At 38.3% G+C, this 20499-nt stretch overlaps 1 protein-coding gene across 3 annotated transcripts in view; it reads left to right on the top strand.

Annotated features, from left to right (window-relative positions):
- The window catches only part of LOC134419202 (golgin subfamily B member 1-like), a 34686-nt gene that overhangs the window by 8085 nt on the left and 6102 nt on the right, over nt 1-20499 (top strand). The window contains exons 11-21 of one of the 3 annotated variants that reach the window (XM_063158214.1): nt 32-141; nt 526-643; nt 734-825; nt 1309-1459; nt 4925-5034; nt 5832-5922; nt 6803-6933; nt 8104-8213; nt 8489-8657; nt 9079-9183; nt 9451-20286. In XM_063158214.1, the coding sequence (XP_063014284.1) occupies nt 32-141; nt 526-643; nt 734-825; nt 1309-1459; nt 4925-5034; nt 5832-5922; nt 6803-6933; nt 8104-8213; nt 8489-8657; nt 9079-9183; nt 9451-20286 (12023 nt within the window). Of the gene's footprint in view, nt 1-31; nt 142-525; nt 644-733; nt 826-1308; nt 1460-4924; nt 5035-5831; nt 5956-6802; nt 6934-8103; nt 8214-8488; nt 8658-9078; nt 9184-9450; nt 20287-20499 lie in introns of all 3 variants that reach the window. The other 2 variants (XM_063158215.1, XM_063158213.1) reach the window with 2 other exon arrangements.

Below are 20499 nucleotides of genomic sequence, written 5' to 3'. Positions count from 1 at the left end.
ATTAAAGTAATTCCTGCTTCTTGTTTCTTAGTCCAAGTGAAATTGAAAACAGAAGAGGCCAGCAAATCTGAAGCCAAGTTTTTGAAAATGAAGGCTTGGTCTAAATCAAGGATCAAACAGCTGGAGGATGAACTGAAAAATGTATGTGTAGCTTTGTGTTTAAGGCTCTGTGTCTTTCTCCAACTAATGTGCTTGGAGTTTTGATTGGGAGAAAGTGAACTGTGGCATAAATAGAATATTAAGATAGTTTACTGTAAGGTAAATTATTTTTAATTTTATTCAAACCTGAATTAAGGTATGAAAATGGAATGGACATAAAGTGTTGATACAAGATGTAGTTTAAATAAAAAATAGTACAAATTGTGTTACCAGCATTCAGGAGTAAATTTGTTAGAGAGAGCTGCTGTATTGCACTTTAAATATTAGAAAAACAACTATTCTACATACTACTAAAGAATATGAAAAAAAAAGGACTTTGCTGTGATTTGCTGTGTTTTAAACCCCCATAATTGTGTTTTCTTTCAGTTTTCCTCAAAAAACAATGATGTATCTGCCTTAACCAATCGTGTGTCAGAATTAGAAGTTGAAAATGAAGAACTACAGTCAAAACTTCAGTCATTGCATGAGATTGGAACTCAGAATGGTAACAGAAAATCTTTTGCAGATGATCCAAAGTAAAGAAACAAAAATAAATTATTTGTGTCCTCATTAACCAAATTTGTTGTTTTTGTAGAAGAACTGCTGAAAAAGCTCGAGCTCTATGAAGAGCAGCAGAGGAAGCTGCAGGCTGATCTTGACCAAGTTACAAAGAGAGCAGCTTCACAGGTTGACTTGAAAATTGATTTGCATGAGTTATTGATTAATGGTGCTAATTAGACTTTGAAAAGTATGTCAGCTGGATTTTGGAGCTGAGAATTAATTTATTGATAGATGGAATTGTCAATGGCTGTTCAGTTGGAGAACACGATGACAGGTTTTGAATTACTCAAAAAGATTGATTTCTTTTCTACCTACTTTGCACACACTTTAAATTACATTTTTCCAAGCAGTTTGCTGTTCATTTAGTTATGTTTAATGTGAGTCATCAAAGTGTGGCTGTTATTTTGTAGACAAAATATTTTTAATACTTTATGAATTCATGGGACTTGTTTTTCACATAGTCTACAATACCTACAATCTGCATTTACCAATTTCATAGATTTTTATTTAAGTTAAATGATGAATTATGTTGGTTTGCCAACTTACAACGTATTTACATTTGCAGAGAGGTGTGGTAAATTTATTTTAATATAGAATTTCTCTTGTTAGGCCAGTGAGTCAGGCAGTGTGGATGAACTGCAGAGTCATCTCTTGGAATGGCAGGAAACTGTCCCAGAGTCAGAGGAGTCCCGGGATCAAGTCCGAGAAGAGAAATCTGCCATGGCCTTGAGAATGGCTCAGATTGAGGAGGAGAGAGAAGGTGAATTATTTTATTTCCAGGCCAACAATCCTGTTTTTATAGATCTGTGTGTGTCTGTTGTGCTTCAGAACAAATTGATAGCACACCACCATGACTCATTTCTGTAGTCATAAAATATGTATAGTTAGTGAAATTGCTGAAATGTGCAATTTCTGCTTTTTCCTGTTCCCTCGAGTTTGTTTTTCATATATTCATCTTTGTTTTATATAATTTTTATTAAGTAGATGTGCTGTTTGTTTGCCATTTGAGCTGCTGCTTTGTAAGACTGCTTGACAGGCTTATTGTGTGCATATGATAAATGATAAAAATGATAAAAAAAAAATTATCAATGATAAATAGTTCCCCATTGAAATATTAAAGCTGCCTGCATAGAGAACTGGTGAAAGTGTGGGGGACTATAGTGTTGGTTTGAATTAGAGGAATGGAGGTGGTGCTTAAGCAAAATGTGCCTGACATGGAGTTTCTCTTTAGGAAACTTCTGATTAATTCTGTTTAGGATATTTAGTGATCTGTTAGTAGGTGCCACTTGTATAGACCAGCTGAGTAATGCTCACTGGCAGTGGCTTGGAGGTGGTTAAAAATATCAAATTACCTACAGAAAATAGCATTTCAAGTAATGTCAGGTTTTAGAGCTTGCTAAATTATTAATTAATCAGCTGATGAGAAACTGAAGTAGCTTCTATTAAAACTTATGAAAGTCTGGTTAAATTTTAGATAGCTTTTACTGCTCTTTCCATGCCATCTGAACTAAATTGCCATTTTTGTCCCCCCTAGCATGGGGAATAATGGCAGGTTTTAATGCACAGGACCTCCCATCATAATTAATCCTGTTAGTTAATTTGAGCCTTCTCTTTTCAATCTGCAGCTGAATTGTTTTTCATTTCCATGATCCATTTGAAAGTTCAGTGTGTAAGCACAGAAATGTTTTAAGGATCACGTCTCTTCTGTTTGAAGGATTTATGCTTTGCTATTGAAAGGGAATAATATCCCTCCATCAAATCTACCTGTTGGCACATCTGTGCTGGCCACAGAGCCACATGCAATATTAATAACACTTGTGAAATTTCCTCTGCCTCAGTCCAGGTTTAATTTTGCATTTTTTTTTCCCCTTGGGAGTAGCATGATCTTTCTGTTCCTTTTTTCCTGCCGTTCCACCTGGTGAGCCCTGAGCGTCCCTTCCCCCTCCACTCCTACCCTCACTGCGATCTGGGCAGCCAGGGAGAGCAGTTTCCCATCAGTTTTGTGCATGCAGGTTCCTGCAGCAATGGCTCCCTGCAATGTGCTGTTGCTGATTTCTCCTGCTCTTGCTTCTTGTGGAGAAAATTGCCAATAGTACCTTGCAAGGTTTGCCATTGATGGTTTGTGGGTTTTAGCAATGTGTGTAACAACTTCTGGGTTTTAACTCGAGTTTCTCCTGCCTTGCACTACCTGTTTTCTTCTTTTGTATTAATGAAATCATCTTCATTTTTTCACTCTAGTAACAGCTGACTCCATATTTATGTTTTATCTAGAGACAAATTTCTTGGCTTGCCACAAGTGGTTGTGACTAAGTAAGAATCAAATTAGTTCTTACTACTATCTGAAATTCAGTAGTATTAAAAAAAAATAATGTTCCATCCCATAAATTGCTGAACTTGCATGCATTAATATTAGCTGCCAATATTTTAAGCCATGTGTAAGTAATATGTAGCATCAGTAGTGACTCAGGGAAGTACAGACACATCATAATTTGTTATATGCAGTGCATATCTGAAAAAAGGTGTTCTGGGAAGTTTTTCAGGTTTTTATCTTAGATAATTGCAAATGAAAAGCTTCCTAAGCTGCTGTAAAACATTAGAAAATGTATTTACTTACTAATTGTTCTTAAAGCAATGCTCAGTTTAACTGGAAGTGTTTTATCACTTCTGAGTGTGCTAAATCATTCTAAAGCTCCAGTTTCTTTCCTTCCATTATTCTTGTGACAGTTGTAATTTCATTGTTTTTTTCATCATCAGATACTTAGAAGCCTAAATATGTTGGGTTCCTATAGTACAGTGTCAGAAGAGGGGTTAAATTTTTACCTGGAATAGATTTTATTCTTTGAACCCTTTAACTGGCAGTTCCTGTCAACAGAGGTTTAAGACCTGTGATCAAAATTTGACATTTAATTTTACAGCCTTGAAAAAGTGTGTAGAATGATTAAAAAAAGTGTAAAATCTAGAAAATACACAAGGGTGTTTAAAACACTTATGAACTGACAGTGTAAGAAGCCAAAGTTTAATTGAAATCAGAAGTATAATCCAATTTATCAATCCCACTTGAAAGGGGTCATTGTGTTCTTCTTTAGCTTTTTTCCCCACTGATCTTTTCTGACAAGACATTAGGGGTGTAATTTTGGAATATTACAGGAAGAGTTTAGATCTAGCAGGTGTTACAGAATTGTGAGTTAAGGAAATCTGTGGTGGAAGTAATCCTTGGCCAACTCAAATGAAAGGAAGGTATTTCTTGTAGGGCTGAATCTCCAAATCGTTCCTAGTGTTGAACTTGCAGATGCATTGACATAAATTCTCTGAGTTTTGTGTGCTGTGAGGACAACTGTGGATTCATGTGGTTAAACCGAAGGCCAAATTCCTAATTATCCAATTAATGTAACTTTCAATTAAAATATGGAGCCACCTGTACTTGCCCTCCCTTTCCCTGGCTGTGCTGTTGTGTCTGCTTTGCATGGAATGTGTTGTTTCCTAATCTTTACCCCAAATGTGTTTTGTTGTATCACAAAACAGATGGGAATGCACTTCAGATGACAAATCATTTCTAACAATGAACAGGATGCATACCTAAGCTTTCATATTCTCAGTTTATTCAGTGTGTTTATTTACTAGTGATTCTGTATCTGTATTTGTCCTGAAAAGAATGATGTTACTAATTTATGATAAGATGGTTTGATGCCAGTATAACATGTGCTTGTGACTTCCTCAAATGATCTGGCTTTAGAGCTTGTACTAAAATTCAAGTTTTTATAAAAATGGATGTGATTGTTGAGATTAAAAAGTCATCAGCTGAAAAAGCTGTGGTTTTTATCATACAAATTAGATATATTTGAACCTGGTAAATTGAATTGAGACGTAATTTGGCATTTTAATTGATTGGCTTTCCTTCTTAGCATGGTATAACCTCACCCTTTCCACCCTTCTGTATAAAGTCTTCCTTTAGAGCTGATGAAGAAGTGAAGTTAGACTTTGATTTGCTTCTTCTTAGTGAGATACTCAGACTTTGTTATGTTCTGCATAGCAATGTTGGAGGGAAATCACAAGGTGAACACAGTGGATTTTAATCTTTAATCTTGTTCCTGTCAGTCATTTGTAGGGACTTCACCCTGTCCCTGGTCTCTTTTCATGTAGTAGTGTCTGATATAAATGTAAATGCTTTCCTGTGGCACAAAACTGATTGAGGATGACTGGTTCTTTCCTGGCTGCTCCGATCCAGCCATAGTCTCAGGGCAGCAGGAGCTGGAGGAGGAACTGGCCACAGTTCAAGGAGTGGGCAGGCTGCAGCAGGCAAGAAGGAAAGGCAGTCAGACCAGCAGGAAGCTGCAGGTAGGTTCAAAGAGATGTGAGTTTATTTTTACCTGTCTGTTAACAAAACTGTGGAAAGTACTGTTATTCATGTGGTGCTTTAGTCTTTAAAACATTAGGAGCTTAGGAACAGAGGTTGGAACTGAAAACATTGGTAAATTTAATGATCATGTTCAGAGCCAGAATATGAGAAATTCTCACACCTCTTACTCCTTTCCACTGAAAAATCACAAGGTTCTCTCTGGAGTAATTCCCATGCCTGAAGCCATGTGTATGCTTCAGATGTTAAGGCTGTTTTTAGCTTCTATAAAATCTTTACAAATCTCTTTGCTGGTGGAGCTTTACTGAATAATTAATGCCACTTCATTCAGGTGGACTTCTAGGTAGGTGGTGGTGTACCTTGCATGAAAAAATGGTAACTTTTTTAAGAATTAGGATGTCATTGTCCCATTAACAGACTGTTGGAAGAAGATAATTAGTTAACTGATGATTCAGAGGACTCAGCTTCAGAAATCAGGGCACTAATTAAGATATCCAAACATTGTTTTCCATTAGCTTCTCAGATAGCCAAGGGTGATTTTAAAGGCTTGCAGCTGTCTTAAAGAACCTGTGGGAGACTTGGCTTTTCTGGAAATAATATCTGGAAGCTGGGCAGGCCTCTCTAGTTCACAGCAATCCCACATACTTGCATTTAAGTGCCCGAATCAGTGCTGAGTTTTGGGATTTTGGATTGAAACTGTGGTTTTAGTAGCTGAATTATCTTACCCCTGCTTGCTTCCTTCTTTAAGTTAAGCTTCCTTCTCATGTTTTGTGTGTAGGAAGAATTCCCCTTCGATGGCAAACAATGCTTCCAAGAACTGAATGTCACCTTGGATAGCACTGACTCAGCTGAAGGAGAAAACATGGGAGGTTGGTGGCCAGAGTACCCTTCACCCAATGCAGGTGTGATAGCGACTAGACAGTTGATGAAAGCATGCACACAGCATCTGCATTTTGTGTCTATTTTTGTTTTCAAATTCAGCTAACAGCCCATTTGTGGTGTATTCTAATCTTTGTTGGATTTTTTTGGCTTTTGTTTTCTTCCTTTTCGTTTCCAAGCATGTGCGTGCTGGATGAACTGCCTAGTTCTGGCTCACAAGTACAGCATCAATATGGCTGAGCACTGGAGTTGGATGAGCTTTGATGCCCATCAAATATCCCATGTGGCAAGATCATGTGTTTCTTTTAAGTTATGAGTTGCTCCTGTGAATGTGTTTCCAGTTTATATCACAGTTATGTTGCAAACCAGAATTCCGTTCCATTGCTGCTTAATTTAAAAATACAATTCTCAGTTTTTAATGCTGATGATTTTATATTAATGGTAAAGATTACAAATACATCTTATTGTTAAGATGGAATGGGCTCACTTACAAATTGTCAGTCCAGACCAGTTTATTAATAATTACTTAAGGTGTGATCCTGCAAGCACCTGATCAACTTGTGGTTAATGTAACGTGAGCCACACTACTGGCTGAGCCACAATAGTGGTGGCTCAATATTTGAATTTATCTGCTAGGTCCTCTGAGTTCATGAGCTCTGCAACTTATTTTGGTTTTCCAACTGTTAAGGGTACTTTTGCCATCTAAATTTTGGGGATGTAGAGCCTCAGGCATTCCCACTAGAAAATAGGTGAGATTTGTTTGTGCCCAACACTGATGAGAACTTTGAATAAAGAGCTGCAGCCATTTCTAGACTTTAGGAATTTTGGTGGACTTCTCTTGAAAGAATTTTCCTTCTTTGACCTGAGTAGGTTTACGGAGTGTGGTTGAAGAGCTGGAATTGGAAAGAAACCAACTGCAGGAACAAATACTTTTTCTGGAAGAGCGTTGTCAGGATTTGGAAGACAGATTTCAGCTTCAAGGTAGAATGGAGGCTCTCCAGGTGAGCTTTGGAGTTGTGCAACTCTCATGATGCAAGAGAATCATTCTGAGTTTATGTTCTTTATATCACAGCCTACAGTAAGCTAAACCCATCAATTGGCAGCTGACAAAAAATGGCTGAAACCCAATTTACACTCATTAATTATGTTCTCAGAGAGTTTGCACATCCTGTATTATGCTTTGAGGCTGAAGCCTGTTGCTTTTGTTCAACATGTGGAGAATTATGATTAGGATTAAGCTTTATTTGTTCTAGAAACTTTGTAAAAAGACAACATGATTTTCATAATTCTTTGTGAAGTCTTTGCCAGAAAGTCCGCAATTAGATTTGGTTGTGACTCGTTTGAATTTCCCACTCCTTATATCGCTTAAGTTTCTTTTCTGTAAGAGTGTATTAAATTTTTAAAATTTTTTAAATTTAATTTTTTATATGTATGTACACATTTTTAGAGAAGAAACTGCTTATATAAAAATGATCCATAATTTTATATAAATAAATACACATGCAATCTAAACTCCAGATATGATCTAGACAGTTATATTTTAAAACCATTCACTGAAGGCCCCACAAAGAACAGTAGAGTTCTTTTAAAAGGAAAAGTTATTTTTAGTATTGCCTGACTGACAAATTACTGTGGTAATTTGGGAACCATATTTTCACTTAAGTGACACAACTGATGTTGTACTCATACTCTTGGTGCATTACTCACAGTTCTTTATCTGTTAAGTTGCACGTGTATAAAAAAGAATGACTGGTTTTAAGATGAGAGACAAGCTTACATTAATTATTGAGACTCTTGTAACAAAGCCTTTCAATACAGGTAACGTTTGGTGTAGAGGAAGAAGGGCAGCTGTTGAGGGCAGTGCAGGTGTGTTCTGTCTCCTCCAAAATGCCACCTTCTGTTCATGAATGGTGACAAGTTTGCCACGTTTGTCCTACTTGCTGTTGATTCTGGATGTGTTTTGCTTTTGGTTGTTGGTTGCTGTTGTACGATTTTTTTTTTTTCTTTTCTTTTGGTGGTTTTATTTTTGAATTGGTGCAGTGGATCTGACTAGAGTAGGAGAGATTTGTGCTGTGTTTGAAACCTCCAAAAGGCTGTGTGAACAAAGTGAAGTGAAGCTCTCTCATTCTTCTCTGGGTATGATAATGCTCTTCATCATTGCTTTTTTGCAGAATGAAAATGAGCGTTTGCAAACTCAACTCACCCAATTGCGCAACCAACAAATGCGAGATGTGGAAAAGCATCAGATTCTGATCTCTGGCTTGAATGAGCAGCTTAAAGGGTAAAACCAAGGTTCTTTACAACACTACACACCACTGGCTTTCTCTGCTTTTACCTTCAAATTCTGATTAGGCATATAGTCTCTCAAAACACTTTTTTTCTCATAAAAACAATTACTTGGCTCATGTTTCTATTTGCAGTTGTGTTTATTTTTGTACTTCAAAGTTTAAGTGGACTGTGTAAAAATAATGGTTCTCTTAGTTTGAGGTTAGTAAGCTTAGAAAACTTAATGCAAGCTTTGTTTTCAACATGTCTAAATATGTATTTTCTTTTCAGATTGAGTGACAGAAATAGTTTCCTTGAAAATTCACTTGGAGAAAGAGAACAAAAACTGGCAAGCACAACAGAAAAGCTGGAACAAGTTGAAACTTTGAGGAAACAGCTTCAAGAAAAGGATATTCTGAACAAAGAGCTTGGGGAGAAGTTTGTGCATGTTGAGCAAAAAGTAAGCTAAAATTATAGTTACTATTTCACTTATTAGAACTGATGAGCTTTAACCATAACTTTCGATTTGTGTCCCAACAGAATTATTGCTGTTTTCCCAGTCTGAAAGTTTGTACTTTGTCTTTACAGTATTGTTCATTTAGTTAAGTTTGTTAAGTAATTTAATTTTGTAAGTAAGTAAAATTAAGTAAGTTAAGTAATTTAATTTTGTTCATTCTTAAAGTTTGGTGTAAGGATTTCTTAGACCCAACACAGCTTTGCATGAAAATATTTACATTTTAGTGGGATGATAAGTTTTTGGTTATGAATTTAAAAGTATAAACTTCACTGTTGTGTAAACTCAATACTATAACTGGTAACATCACAATTTTAATAGAATTCTATGTATTTCTATCACACGAACTATTACTTTTAATGCTAAGCTGAATGAAGCCTTAAAGAAATGCAGTCTGTATGAAGTGGAGAACGTTGAGCAGAAAACAGCCATCAGTGATCTCACGGAAAGAGTTGCTACACTGAAAGAAAAGGTAATTTATAACAGTAATATAAGAGAAGAAATTCTGTGTTCATTTTTCATGGCCCATTTAAGTGTCAGCAAAAGTGACAGCATGAGCTGCTTTAAATTTCATACACTGAGCTTTCTGTTTGCTAAAACAATCTAAAGAAGAACATCTTGTGACTTTACATTGGGTACAGGCTGATTGCCTCAAATGCTTGTCCTACGTGTGGGGTGTAGCTTCTCCCTTTAAAAGGTCTTTGGAGCATTCTTGTAACATTATTTTCTTGCTGTTTAGACGTTGAAACAAGACAGCGTGGTGGAGTCCATGCAGCTGGACCTGGACCAGACAAATGAAGAGCTTGACAAGTTGAATTCAAGCCATTTGGAGGAGAGGTCTCAACTCATTCAAGATCTGCAGAAACGTGAAAGAGAAATCGATAATCTGAAAGAAGCACTGTCAGAAAAAGACAAGGAGATGTCTGTCCTGTCTCTGAACATGACAGAATATTCTGAGCAGGTTATGATCCTGAAGCATCAAGTGCAATGCAAAGAGGAGGAGATGCGAGGTTTGGAAGAGGCTTTATCAAAGGCTGAAAGGGAAATGCATTTGCTGAAGGAAGTGCAGACAGCTGATGTGAGAGATGCCAGCGTGAAGATGTCTGCCCTTTCTGAGCAGAGTGAGGCCATGAGAATGGAGCTGGAGAGAGCTAGAGCTGAGAATCAAGCTAAAACCAAAGAAAACGAGGAGTTAATCAGGCAGGGCACTGAGAACAGTGTGACAATTAAGGATCTCCGCTCCGAAATCAAGGCCAGCAATGTTGCGTACCATAACAAGATCACGGAGTGCGAGTCACAAATTGCTCTGCTGAAAGAGCAAATTACTAAATCATCTGAAAAGCTGCAAGAAACAGAGGATAAACAAAGAAAAGAAATGGAACATTTGAAATCTCAGCTTGAGGAAAACAATGCTTTGAAGGAAAAATGGAACTGTTTGCTTAAAGAGAAAGAAAGCAAGGCACAGACATTGGAAAATGAGTTAAAGTCAATTAAAGATTCATACAACAAACTGGTTTTGGAAAATACTAGAAAAGATGAAGAGTTGGCTGAATTATCCAGAAAGCTCACAGAACATACTGATCATAAGGAAACAGCTGAAAAAGAGTTGCAAGAGAAACAAGAGCTCATTGTTTCATTAGAGCAGAAACTTGGGGCTTTGGAGAAACAGAATGAAGAGACTAAACTTAAATTAATTGGGGATCTGAAAGCCAAAGAGACGTGTTGCCAAGAACTTAATGACCAATTAAATGAAATGCATAAACAAATTAAAAAATGGGAGATAGAGACACAGGAGAGAGCTTCAGCTAATAACCAATTGCAGGCAGATCTTGAAGGGAAACAAGAAAAATTGGCAGAGCAAATAAAAGCAAATGAATATCTGAAAAAAAGTATAGGTACAATGGAAAATGAAAAGGAACAGCTAATCAGAGAAAATGAGAATTTGTCCAAACTCCTGGATGTAAAAGAGTGTGAGTTGTTAAAGAAAATCCAGGCTGTGACAGAATTGGAGAGCAAGTTATCTGTTAGCACTGCTGAGTACGAAAAAACTCTTTCAGTACTAAATTGTGATAAAAACACTCTGGCAAAAGAGATTGAACAACTGTCAGTAGTTGCCAAGCAAAAGGAAAGTTCAGTTGCAGAACAGCTGGGGGAGAAAACAAAGGAATGTAATGTGCTGGCTGAGCAGTTGTCTGAAAGCAAGGAACAGACCCAACAGTTGCATGAACAAGTGCAATCACTGCTCATTCAGCTGAAGGAGGTTAGAGATGAAGAAATAAAAAAAGAAGAAATGTTAAATAATAAATTATCTGAATGCAGTGGTCTAATCCAGGAGCTCAGCCATAGCAAGGAAAAGAATTTGCTCCTGCAGGAACAAATTCAAAGCATAACTTTGGATTTTGAAACTGCAAACAAGTCTCTAGAAGAGAAAAATCTTCAAAATGATTCATTGCATAAGGAAATGGAGGAGAGTAAGCTTTGTGTTGTAGAATTGCAGGATGAAATAAAAAATCTTAAAGATGAAAGGATTAAATTAACTCAGTTGGTGGAGGAAAGAGACCTGGCTGTGAAAAGTCAGGGTTCAGAACTTGAGAAGTTTCAGAGGCAAATATTTGAAAAAATAGAAGAAAATACAGGGTTAAATAATCAGCTACAACTATTAAGCAAAGAAATGGAGGTGCTTAGGCATGAAAAGGAGGACTTTTCAAGGTTATTGAATGAGAAGTCACATGAATGTAAATGTCTCCAGTCTGAAGTTGCTTCAGCAAGGCACCAAGCAGAAACATCAGCTCTAGAAAATAAAAAATTGAAAGCAGACATAGAGACAATTAGTGTTACAGTAAACAAAAAGTCAGAGGAAGTAGCTGCTTTATCTGCACACCTGTCCCAACAAAGTCATAGTATTTTAGATTTGAAGGACCAAATTGACAGCCTGGTGATGGAGAAAGAAAACTTAAAAATTACCTTTGAGGAAAAAGAAAGTCTCCTTTCTGAAAAGGAGGCTTTGATTAAGGAAATGAAAGATAAAGTGGCAGGAGAAGAGCGATACGTGGAATTCATTGCAGATCTCCAGCACCAAATACAAACCCTGAACTTTGAAGCTGAGGAGCTCAGACACACAATGCAGGCAAAAGAAAATGAATTTAAGAGGCAAGCCCAAGAATTTAAGTTATTAAAAGATAAATCTGAAGAGTCTGATGTACTTAGGGTTCAACTGTCTGAGAATATGGAGGTTATTTCTAACCTTCAAAGTCAGCTTAAAAACATGACAGAACAAGCATCCAAGTTGAATGACTCAGTTGCAAAGAAAGATGCATCTTTGAAAGAAAAGGTGGATGAATGCCTTGGTTTAGAAGCACAGCTTTCTGCCCTACAGGATTCTTGTGTTGTGAAGGAGAAGCAGTTACAGCTTTTAGCCTCTGAAGCAGAACAGCTAAAAGTACTTGTTTCAGAAAAAGAATCAGCCATCAACAGTATTTCATCATTCAGTGAGAATTTAAAGATGCAGCTTCAAGAGAAAGAGGCTGAGTGTGGTGTCTTAAAGAAACAGATGGTGGAGCTGCAGGAAATGAAAGATAATTTCCAAAAAGAAATAGAGCATCAGAAGAATGTAATAATTGAGATGGACCAGTCCTTATCAGAAAAGGAATCATCTCTTACAGAAAACAAAAGTCTCCTTGAAACTCTGACGGAGAAAGCAAAAAAAGATGAAGAGAAGACGCATTTAATTTCTCAACTCCAAAGTCAGGTCCATGAACTTACACAAGAACTACAAAACTCTAAAGAGCTAGTCCATGAGAAAGAAAATGCCTTTTTATCTCTTCAGGAGAAAATTGCAGCACAGTACGACCTGAGAACAGAGTTGAACATTGCTCTTGAGCACAAAGATGAAGTTATTGCTGGACTGCTTAATTCCTTAAAGGAAAAAGATGCCACTGTACAGTTGGCAGAGAGCAATGTTAATGCTCTCTCTAGTGAGATTGATGTTCTCAGATCCAAATTAGAAGAAAGTGGAACAGCCATGAAAAACCTCAGTGAGGAATTTCAGGAAAAGAACAGGAAGCTTGATAATCATCAGAAAAAAATTGATTCTTTGACTGTTGAGCTTGACTCTCTTAAAAATGAGCACCAAAAAGCACTAGACCAAATAAATACCCGGGAACAAGAACTCCAGCAGAAAGACTTGGCTGTGGAATCTCTGCGTGTGACGTGCGCTGAACAGGCTGAGAAATTGGAATGTTTGAAGTTGGAGTTCAACAACTTAAATTCCAAATCATCTCAAGACTGCCATGATAACACACTTTTAATAAATAGTCTGCAGTGTCAAGTGGAGTCTTTAGAGAAAGAAAAAACACTGTTGCAAGATGATGTTGGTAAACTGATGGCTGAAAACACACAACTTACTGCATCTCAGACTGATTTGCAAAAGAAATTGGAAGAACTCCGGGAAATCCATGAAAAACTAGAAACCAGTGAAAATTATTCAAGGATGCAGATAGATGCTGTCAAACTCCAGATGAAGACTGAAAAAGAGAAGTTACAGATGCAGGTTAGTGTGAAGGGTGAAGAACTTTCTAATTTAGAACTTAAATGTCAAACTCTAGAACTAAGTCTGCTTGAGTCAGAAAACAAGTGGGTGACAGAACTTGACAGGGCAAATTCACAAAATAATGATCTTACTGAGCAATTGAGCAGTTTAGAAAGTGAAATGAAATCAAAAGATAGCGAAATCCAGTCTTTGCAGCAAGAGCTGGATCTTATAAAAGAGCAATTAACTCAGAGCTTATCTCCATTACTTAGTAGTAGGCTTTTAAGTAAAGAAGAGAAGGCACAAATGTCAGATTCTGAACTGCAGCCAACCGATAGTAAAACTCAGTTGGAAAAATTCTCCACTCTGGTAACTGCTATTCTGAGCAAAGAAGCAGAAGGAGAAAGTTTGCAACTGGCACTTCTAGAAAAACAGAAAGAAATAGACAGCATGAAAGATGAATTAAGAAGTATGGAGTCGCTTGAGAAGCAGAAGGAGGTGCTGCAGAGTGACATGGAAAAGATGAAAGGCAAATACATGTCTGAAATGGAATGTCTGTCAAAAGAAATGGTCTCACTCAAGGAGACAGTAGGCAAACAAGAGTGTCTCCTGAAAGAGAGGGAGGAGTCTTTGGCACAAATAAATAAGCAGATGGAATTTCTTCAGGACAAGATGAATAAATCAGAAGAAATGGTAAGAGCTAGTCAAGAAAAGCTGCAGGTTGAAGCTAAAAAAGTAGCAAATCTCCTTGAAGAAATGGGGGAAAAAGATCACCTCATCAAAAACTTAACATCCCAGGTTAACCAGCAGAAGGATTTAATTTCTGGTTTAAGCCAGCAAATGAAAGAAAAAGACTCTTCTGTTACCCAGGTCATGGAATCATTGTCTAATGAAATGCTGAATTTTTCTGAAGAGAGGAGTATGTTAAATGCCAAACTTGAAGACCTTGAAGCTGTTCATAATAGTTCAGTGGCAGAGCTAAACCGAGTATTGCAGGAACTTGGAGATTGTAAGAAAGAACTGGAACATAACCAGGTTATGTTAAGCAGTAGAGAAGCTGAGGTTAAAGATTTAATGAATGAAAAAGAGGAGATGAAGTGTAATCTTGAGAAAATGGGAAAGGAAAAAGAGAATCTGAAAAAGAAGCTTCAAGCAGCATTGATAGTAAGAAGAGATCTGATGCAAAAAGTTGGGAAATTAGAAAAGAGTGGACAGGAAGAAATAGAAAAAGAGCAGAAAAAAGCAGAGGACCTGTTGAAGCAAGTTAATGAGTTAACAGACAAACTGAAACTAATTGAAGGACAAAATAATGATTTTGAGTCTCATCTTGAAACTTTGAAACAGCAACTTGTAGAAAAAGATGCCAAGATAAGTGATCTGACCAAAACCTTATCTTCAAGAGCATCCTATTTAGAGGAACTTCAGCACAATATTGCAGAACTGAATGATGTCATAGCTGAAAAACAAAATGTTTGTGAGCAGAACCTAAAATCTTTAGGGGAGAAGGACTCTATGCTTGCTCATCTGCAATCCATGCTTGATGAAAGAGCAAGGGCATATCAAGAGGAACGTTCTCAGTTGCTCTTGACTCTTGAAGAGGTGAAGTCTGAACTTAAAAAGAAGGAAGAATTGTTGAAAGATTCTGGTTTAGAAGAGCCTTGTTCAGGTGTTGGAGCTGGGAATGAGTGTCTGAACCCCAACAATGACGTTAATGCCATGAATCAATTACAGAAAGAAAAAGAAGCTTTACAGAGGGAGCTTTTGTTCGTGAAAGAAGATATGAAAAAATTCCAGCAAGAAAGGGAGGAGCACGTGAAACTGGCAGCAGATTTTGATGATCAAAAAACCCACCTTGAGCAGCTCAGACGAGAGCATAAAGCACTCTGGGAAGTTCTCCAAACAAAAAGTAAAGAGCTGGGCTTTAACCAGTTAGAATGGAAGAAGCTGGTTCCATCCAAGGCACTGCTGGGAGAAGAGCAAGCTGACCCAAGGAGTCTGGAATCAGACAAACCAAGAAACAAGGTTGACGTTGCATCCTTGAAAGGGTCAGAAAACACAGTCACTTTGGTGCCAAGTGAAAACATTGAGCTAGAAGAACTAAGAAGTGATTATGCAAAACTTCAGGAGGAAACAGAGATGTTAAGGAAAGAGTTGAGAAAAATACTGGTTGAATTCGGTGATGATAAAGAAGAAACAAACAGTTTAAAGCCTTTGAGACAGGAGGAGCAATGTCAGGGCAGCTTGTTGGAGGACATAAAGCATCTGCAGAAAAAGCTGAAAGCACATCAGACTGAAACTGTAGAGCTCAAGGCTGTGCTTGAACATGTGAATGATGAGAAAAAAACACTTATTAAAAAAAGTGAAGAGGATTACAGGATGAGCCGGGAGGAACTGCAGAGGTCACGAATTGAAGCTAAGCAGGAGGTTGCAGGAAAAAATGAGGAAATAGAAGCACTGAGATGTTCACTTACGGATTTAAAAGAGAAACTTGGTCTGGAAAAAGAATTATTAAACAAAGCCATAAAAGAGGGCCAGGAAGAAGCCCACCATTACAAAACAGCCTTTGAAGACCTCAAGAGTGAAAAAGAGGAACTTCTCAGCTCTTTGGAAAAGTCCAATTTGGAACTAATTAAGATGAAAAAGGAGGTAGAACATTTCAGTGAAGAAAACAAAAATCTTGTGGCAGAGCTATCGATGCTGCGTGAGAAAGCTGAGATGAGTAAACCTGTGGTGTTGGGCAAAGAGCTTAAGGAAGGAAATGTGACTGAAAAGGAATTGGGAGAGGTTGGTTCAGAAAGTAATTCCCTTCAAGACAATTTGGAAAGAAAAGTCACCGCTCTTCAACTATCAGAGGCCGATTACTCTGGGAAAACTAAACTGAGAGAAGCAACAGAATGTGAAATCCAGAAACAAATGCAAACAGTGGAAGAGCCACTGGCAAAACCTGCAGATTTAAATGATTCCAAGGCCCAAGAGCAAAGAGCTGTAACAGAAGATAGATCCAGAGAACGCCTCCAAAGGAAATTACAGGCAGCTTTAATATCACGTAAAGAAGCCCTGAGAGAAAATAAATCTCTAAAGGAGCAGATTGATCAGCTGATGTTGGAAAGAGAAGAACTAATGAACAAGACAGGAATGCTGGAGCACTTGTTAGAGCTTGGCAGAGAAAAGCAGAGTTCAAGTGCTGTGGCTCCGTTGTCCGGAGAGGAGAGCCTTGCTTCGGAAAATGCGAGGCTGCTGACCGAAAATGAAAACCTCACTGCAGCGTGTGAAAGTCTGAAATCCACCATGGAGTCCATAGTTCAGGAAAAAGAGGCCTTTTCTTTCCAATTAAATACCTTAAAAGATTCTCAGACAGTTGAATTGACAGGATGGAAGGCTAAACACAGTGAATTAAAGCAGGAGTATGAATCGCTTCTTCAGGCGTATGAGAACATCAGTAGTAAAGTGGCAGATATGAGGCAAGTCATTGATGTCAGTAGGAAAGAGAAGCAAGAGGCTGTTCAAAGACTCAGGGAAGGACAGTCTGAAAAGGAGGCTCTGCAGAAGCATTTAAAAAATCTCCTTGATGAAAATGAAGTTGTTAAGAACCAGCTGAAACAACTCAGTGAATCCAAGAAAATGGAGGTGGAGGAGTTACAGAGCAAAGCAGAAAGGCAGATCCGTGAGCAGGAGGCCAGGATGCAGGAACACCAGGATCGTCTGTGTGAGCTCACTGAGCAGAACCATCAGCTGATGGAAGAGAATGAGCAGCTGAAACAAACCTCTGAAAACCTAAAGCAGGCTTTAGAGAAAATTCAGAATGAGAATGATGTCCTTCATAATAATATCACTGTAACCAAAGCTGCACTGGGAGAGCTACAGGTTCAAATGGAAGTGTACCAAAATGATACGCAATCCAAAATCAGTGATGCATTATGTGAGAAAGAATCACTGTTAAAGGACATTAATGTGTTAAAGAATAAGCTCTCTGAAAAAGAACAAGCTGTGCTGGTCCTAGAACAAGAAAGAGAATTAATTTCAGAAAAAGCACAAGAAACTGAGAAATCTTTGCTCCACAAAACTCATTGTCTAACAAAGCTGGACACAGAATTTAAAAGTCTAACACAAGAAATTGTTAGTCTAAATGAAAAAGTTAAGATTTTAGAGGATGACAAATGCCTGTTACAGGAAGAATTAGAAAATGTACAAGAAAGTTCTTACAAAGTAAAGAGTGAGAGAGAATTTCTTGAGACAGAATTGCTTAATCATGTAAAAAAAGTTGATCATCTTACTGATAGGATGAAATCAGCACAGGTACAGAATAACTTGCTGTTACAGCAGCTGGAAGAGTTAAAGGCAGAAAAATCGAATGCTGTTAGAGAAAAGGAAGAGCAGCAGCTCCATCTTGTAAAGATGTTTGAGGAAAAGGTGAAAAGTGCTCAGAGGGATAATAATGGGACTAAAAACAAAACAAAAGAATTGCAAGAACTCTTAAAGGAGAAACAGCAAGAGATCAACCAATTGCAAAAGGATTCTATAAAGTTCCAGGAGCTGATCCTGGATTTGGAAAGATCTGTGAAATTGTCACAGTCAAAAAATGAAAAATTTGAAAAGGACTTAAGTAATGCATCAGAAAAGCTGGCAGAATCAAATGATGAAATACTTCATCTCAAGGGGAAGCTTACTGCACAGGTGAACCTGTTGGATCAATCAAAAAGGGAAGTGGACAGGCTTAAAGATGAGAATCTAAACTGGAGGAAAGAACTTCAGAAGAAGGGAGATGAACTGCAGCTTCAAAAGAGAGGATACGAGAGAGAATTGGAATTTCATCTCCAGCAGCTGAAATTGCTTCACAAAAGTGAAATTTCGAGCCTGGAGGAAAGACACAGTGCACTCCAGAGAGAAAAGGATCGGGTGATGGGTGAGGTCCAGGGATTGCAGGAGGAGGTCAGCACCAAGGACTCTCAGAACAAGCAGCTGCAGGCAGAGCTGAACGCAGCTCTGGCACGCCTGGCTGCTTTCACAAAGTGCATGTCCTCCCTCCAGGATGACAGGGACAGGGTCATCACCGAGATGAAAACCTGGGAAATGCAGTTCAAAGAGGCCATCCAAAACAAGGAGAAACAGCTGGAAGACAGTAACAAAAGAATAGCAGCCTTGCAAGATGAATTGAAAGATAAAATGACTCAGATTCAAGAACTAAATATCAAATACTCTGTGGTAGAGGAAACAAAGGATGAACTGTACTTGAGGCAAAAATCTGTTGATATGCAGCGCTATGAAGAGCTCTGCAGGATAAAGGAAGAAAATACCTTCTTTTTTAACAGACAGCAAGAGCTGGAGAGTGTTCTTCAGTCCAAAGAAGAAGCTTTGCAAGCACTCCTGAAAGAAAATAATTCTCTAAATCATCTCATAGAGAATAGTAAGAGTGCAGGAAGAGAGATAAAAGCTCTGGAAAGTAATTTTACGAGACAGGAGCAAGAATTGCAAGAGCTTCTAGCAGAGAAGGAAAAAATGAATGCTGAATTGCAAAAGCAGATCACCATTTCTGAGCAAATGAAGGTCATGCTAAATAATAAAGACAAAGAAATTTCCTTACTCATTTCTTCAAAAGGAGATGAAATTTCGGACTATCTGATTCAGGTACAGACTCAACATAGGAATCAGATCAAAGAGTATGAACTTCAGGTAGGGTCTCTGCAGATGGAGAAACAACAAGCTGAGGAGTCCTGTCAGAGGCTGGAAAATGAGCTGAGAAATCTCCAGGTGAAAGCAGAAAAAGCAGGTCAGGAGAAGGCTGTGATTGCCAGTGAAATAGATGCCTTTAAAAAATCCATGTCATCTCTCCAGAATGACAGGGATGATCTTTTTGCCAGATACAAGGAGCTGGAACATCTTCACCAGGATGTCTTAAACCAGAGGGACAGTCTCCTGCTTGGCAATGCAAGTGAGACTAATTCTTTGAAACAGGAGTTAAGGGTCCTCCTCAATCGGATTGATGATCTACATTCTGAAAATGCAATGCTGAGTGCACAGCTGATAAAATACAGGGAAGATCTAAACCAGGTTCTATCTCTGAAAGACCATCAGCTGAAGGACTTACTTAAGCAGAAACTGGAGTGTATTAAAAGCCTTGAGCATGAAAAATATGATCTTCAAAAACAAATAAAAGAGTTGCAGCTTTCCACTGAACTGCAGAAGGAGGCTGCTGTGACTTTGGAACAAGAGAATAAAAAATTGGCATCTAAAGTAAATGATTTAGAATCTCTAATTGCATCACTAAACAAAGAGAAACTTGTTTCGGAGTCTGGAGAGAAGCTGCTAAGTAGTGAGAGTATTCAGAAAAAAGAATCCAATGGGCAGCATGGAGGACAGCTTCAGAAAAAGGTTCAGGAGCTCCAGAAATCCAGAGGCAGAAATACAGATGAGGAATACGGTGGGACTCTTTTGACACTTGAGGATGGAGATAAACCTGATGCTTCTGCAGAGAAGATGCTGCTTGAAGTTCAGTCTCAAAACAGGGAGTTGAGATCCCAAAATGAGGCCTTTGGGAAGGCATTGAGTGCTCTGCAGAATGACAGAGATCGAATCATAGAGGACTTCAGAGTTCTTCAGAGCAAATACACCTCTGAGCTCAAGACAGAAAGAAAAAAAGGAGATGAACTTGCGGCTGAATTGGAGGGATTTAAATCCCATCTCATTAGTATCCTCAAAGAAAACTCTCTGGTGCATGGGGATGTCCTTGATGCTGCAGGCCAGGTTAGCCTTGCCCGGGTGGCTGACGACTTTGGAAGTGTCTGCAGGACTTTGGTCACTCGGGAGCTGGAGGTGAGCAGGCTCTCAGCCGAGTGTGGGAGTTATGCCCAGCAGATGGAAGCGTTTGCCAAGGCCATGGCCAGTCTCCAGGATGACCGAGACAAATTGCTGCAGGAGCTCAGCCATCAGAAGGTAACTTCTGAAGCTCACCAGGGCACAGCTTCGTTTCCCATTGATTGCAGCAGCATCAATGAGAAAAACACTGTTAAAAATAGTTTGGATGTGCCTCAGAACAATGGGGAAACTTTGGTAAGTTGTAATTAGCCACATGGCTCTGTGATTTATTTTATTCTTTGTGCAGAAAATGCTCAGAGGCATGTTGGATTCTGGAGTTTAACTTTGTGGATTGTGTGAGTGCTAAGCTAGCACTGTGTGCCCAGAGAAGGTGTGTTTTGGGAGTTAAGGTAATTAATCTGTTAAACAAAGCAAATAGGAAAAGCCTTCGTCTATAATTAGAATTTT

The sequence above is a fragment of the Melospiza melodia genome, chromosome 6 (genome assembly GCF_035770615.1).
Source record: "Melospiza melodia melodia isolate bMelMel2 chromosome 6, bMelMel2.pri, whole genome shotgun sequence".
Classification (NCBI taxonomy): Eukaryota; Metazoa; Chordata; class Aves; order Passeriformes; family Passerellidae; genus Melospiza; species Melospiza melodia.
Note: the sequence above shows the minus strand (reverse complement) of the source record. Positions and strands in the feature narration are given on the sequence as shown.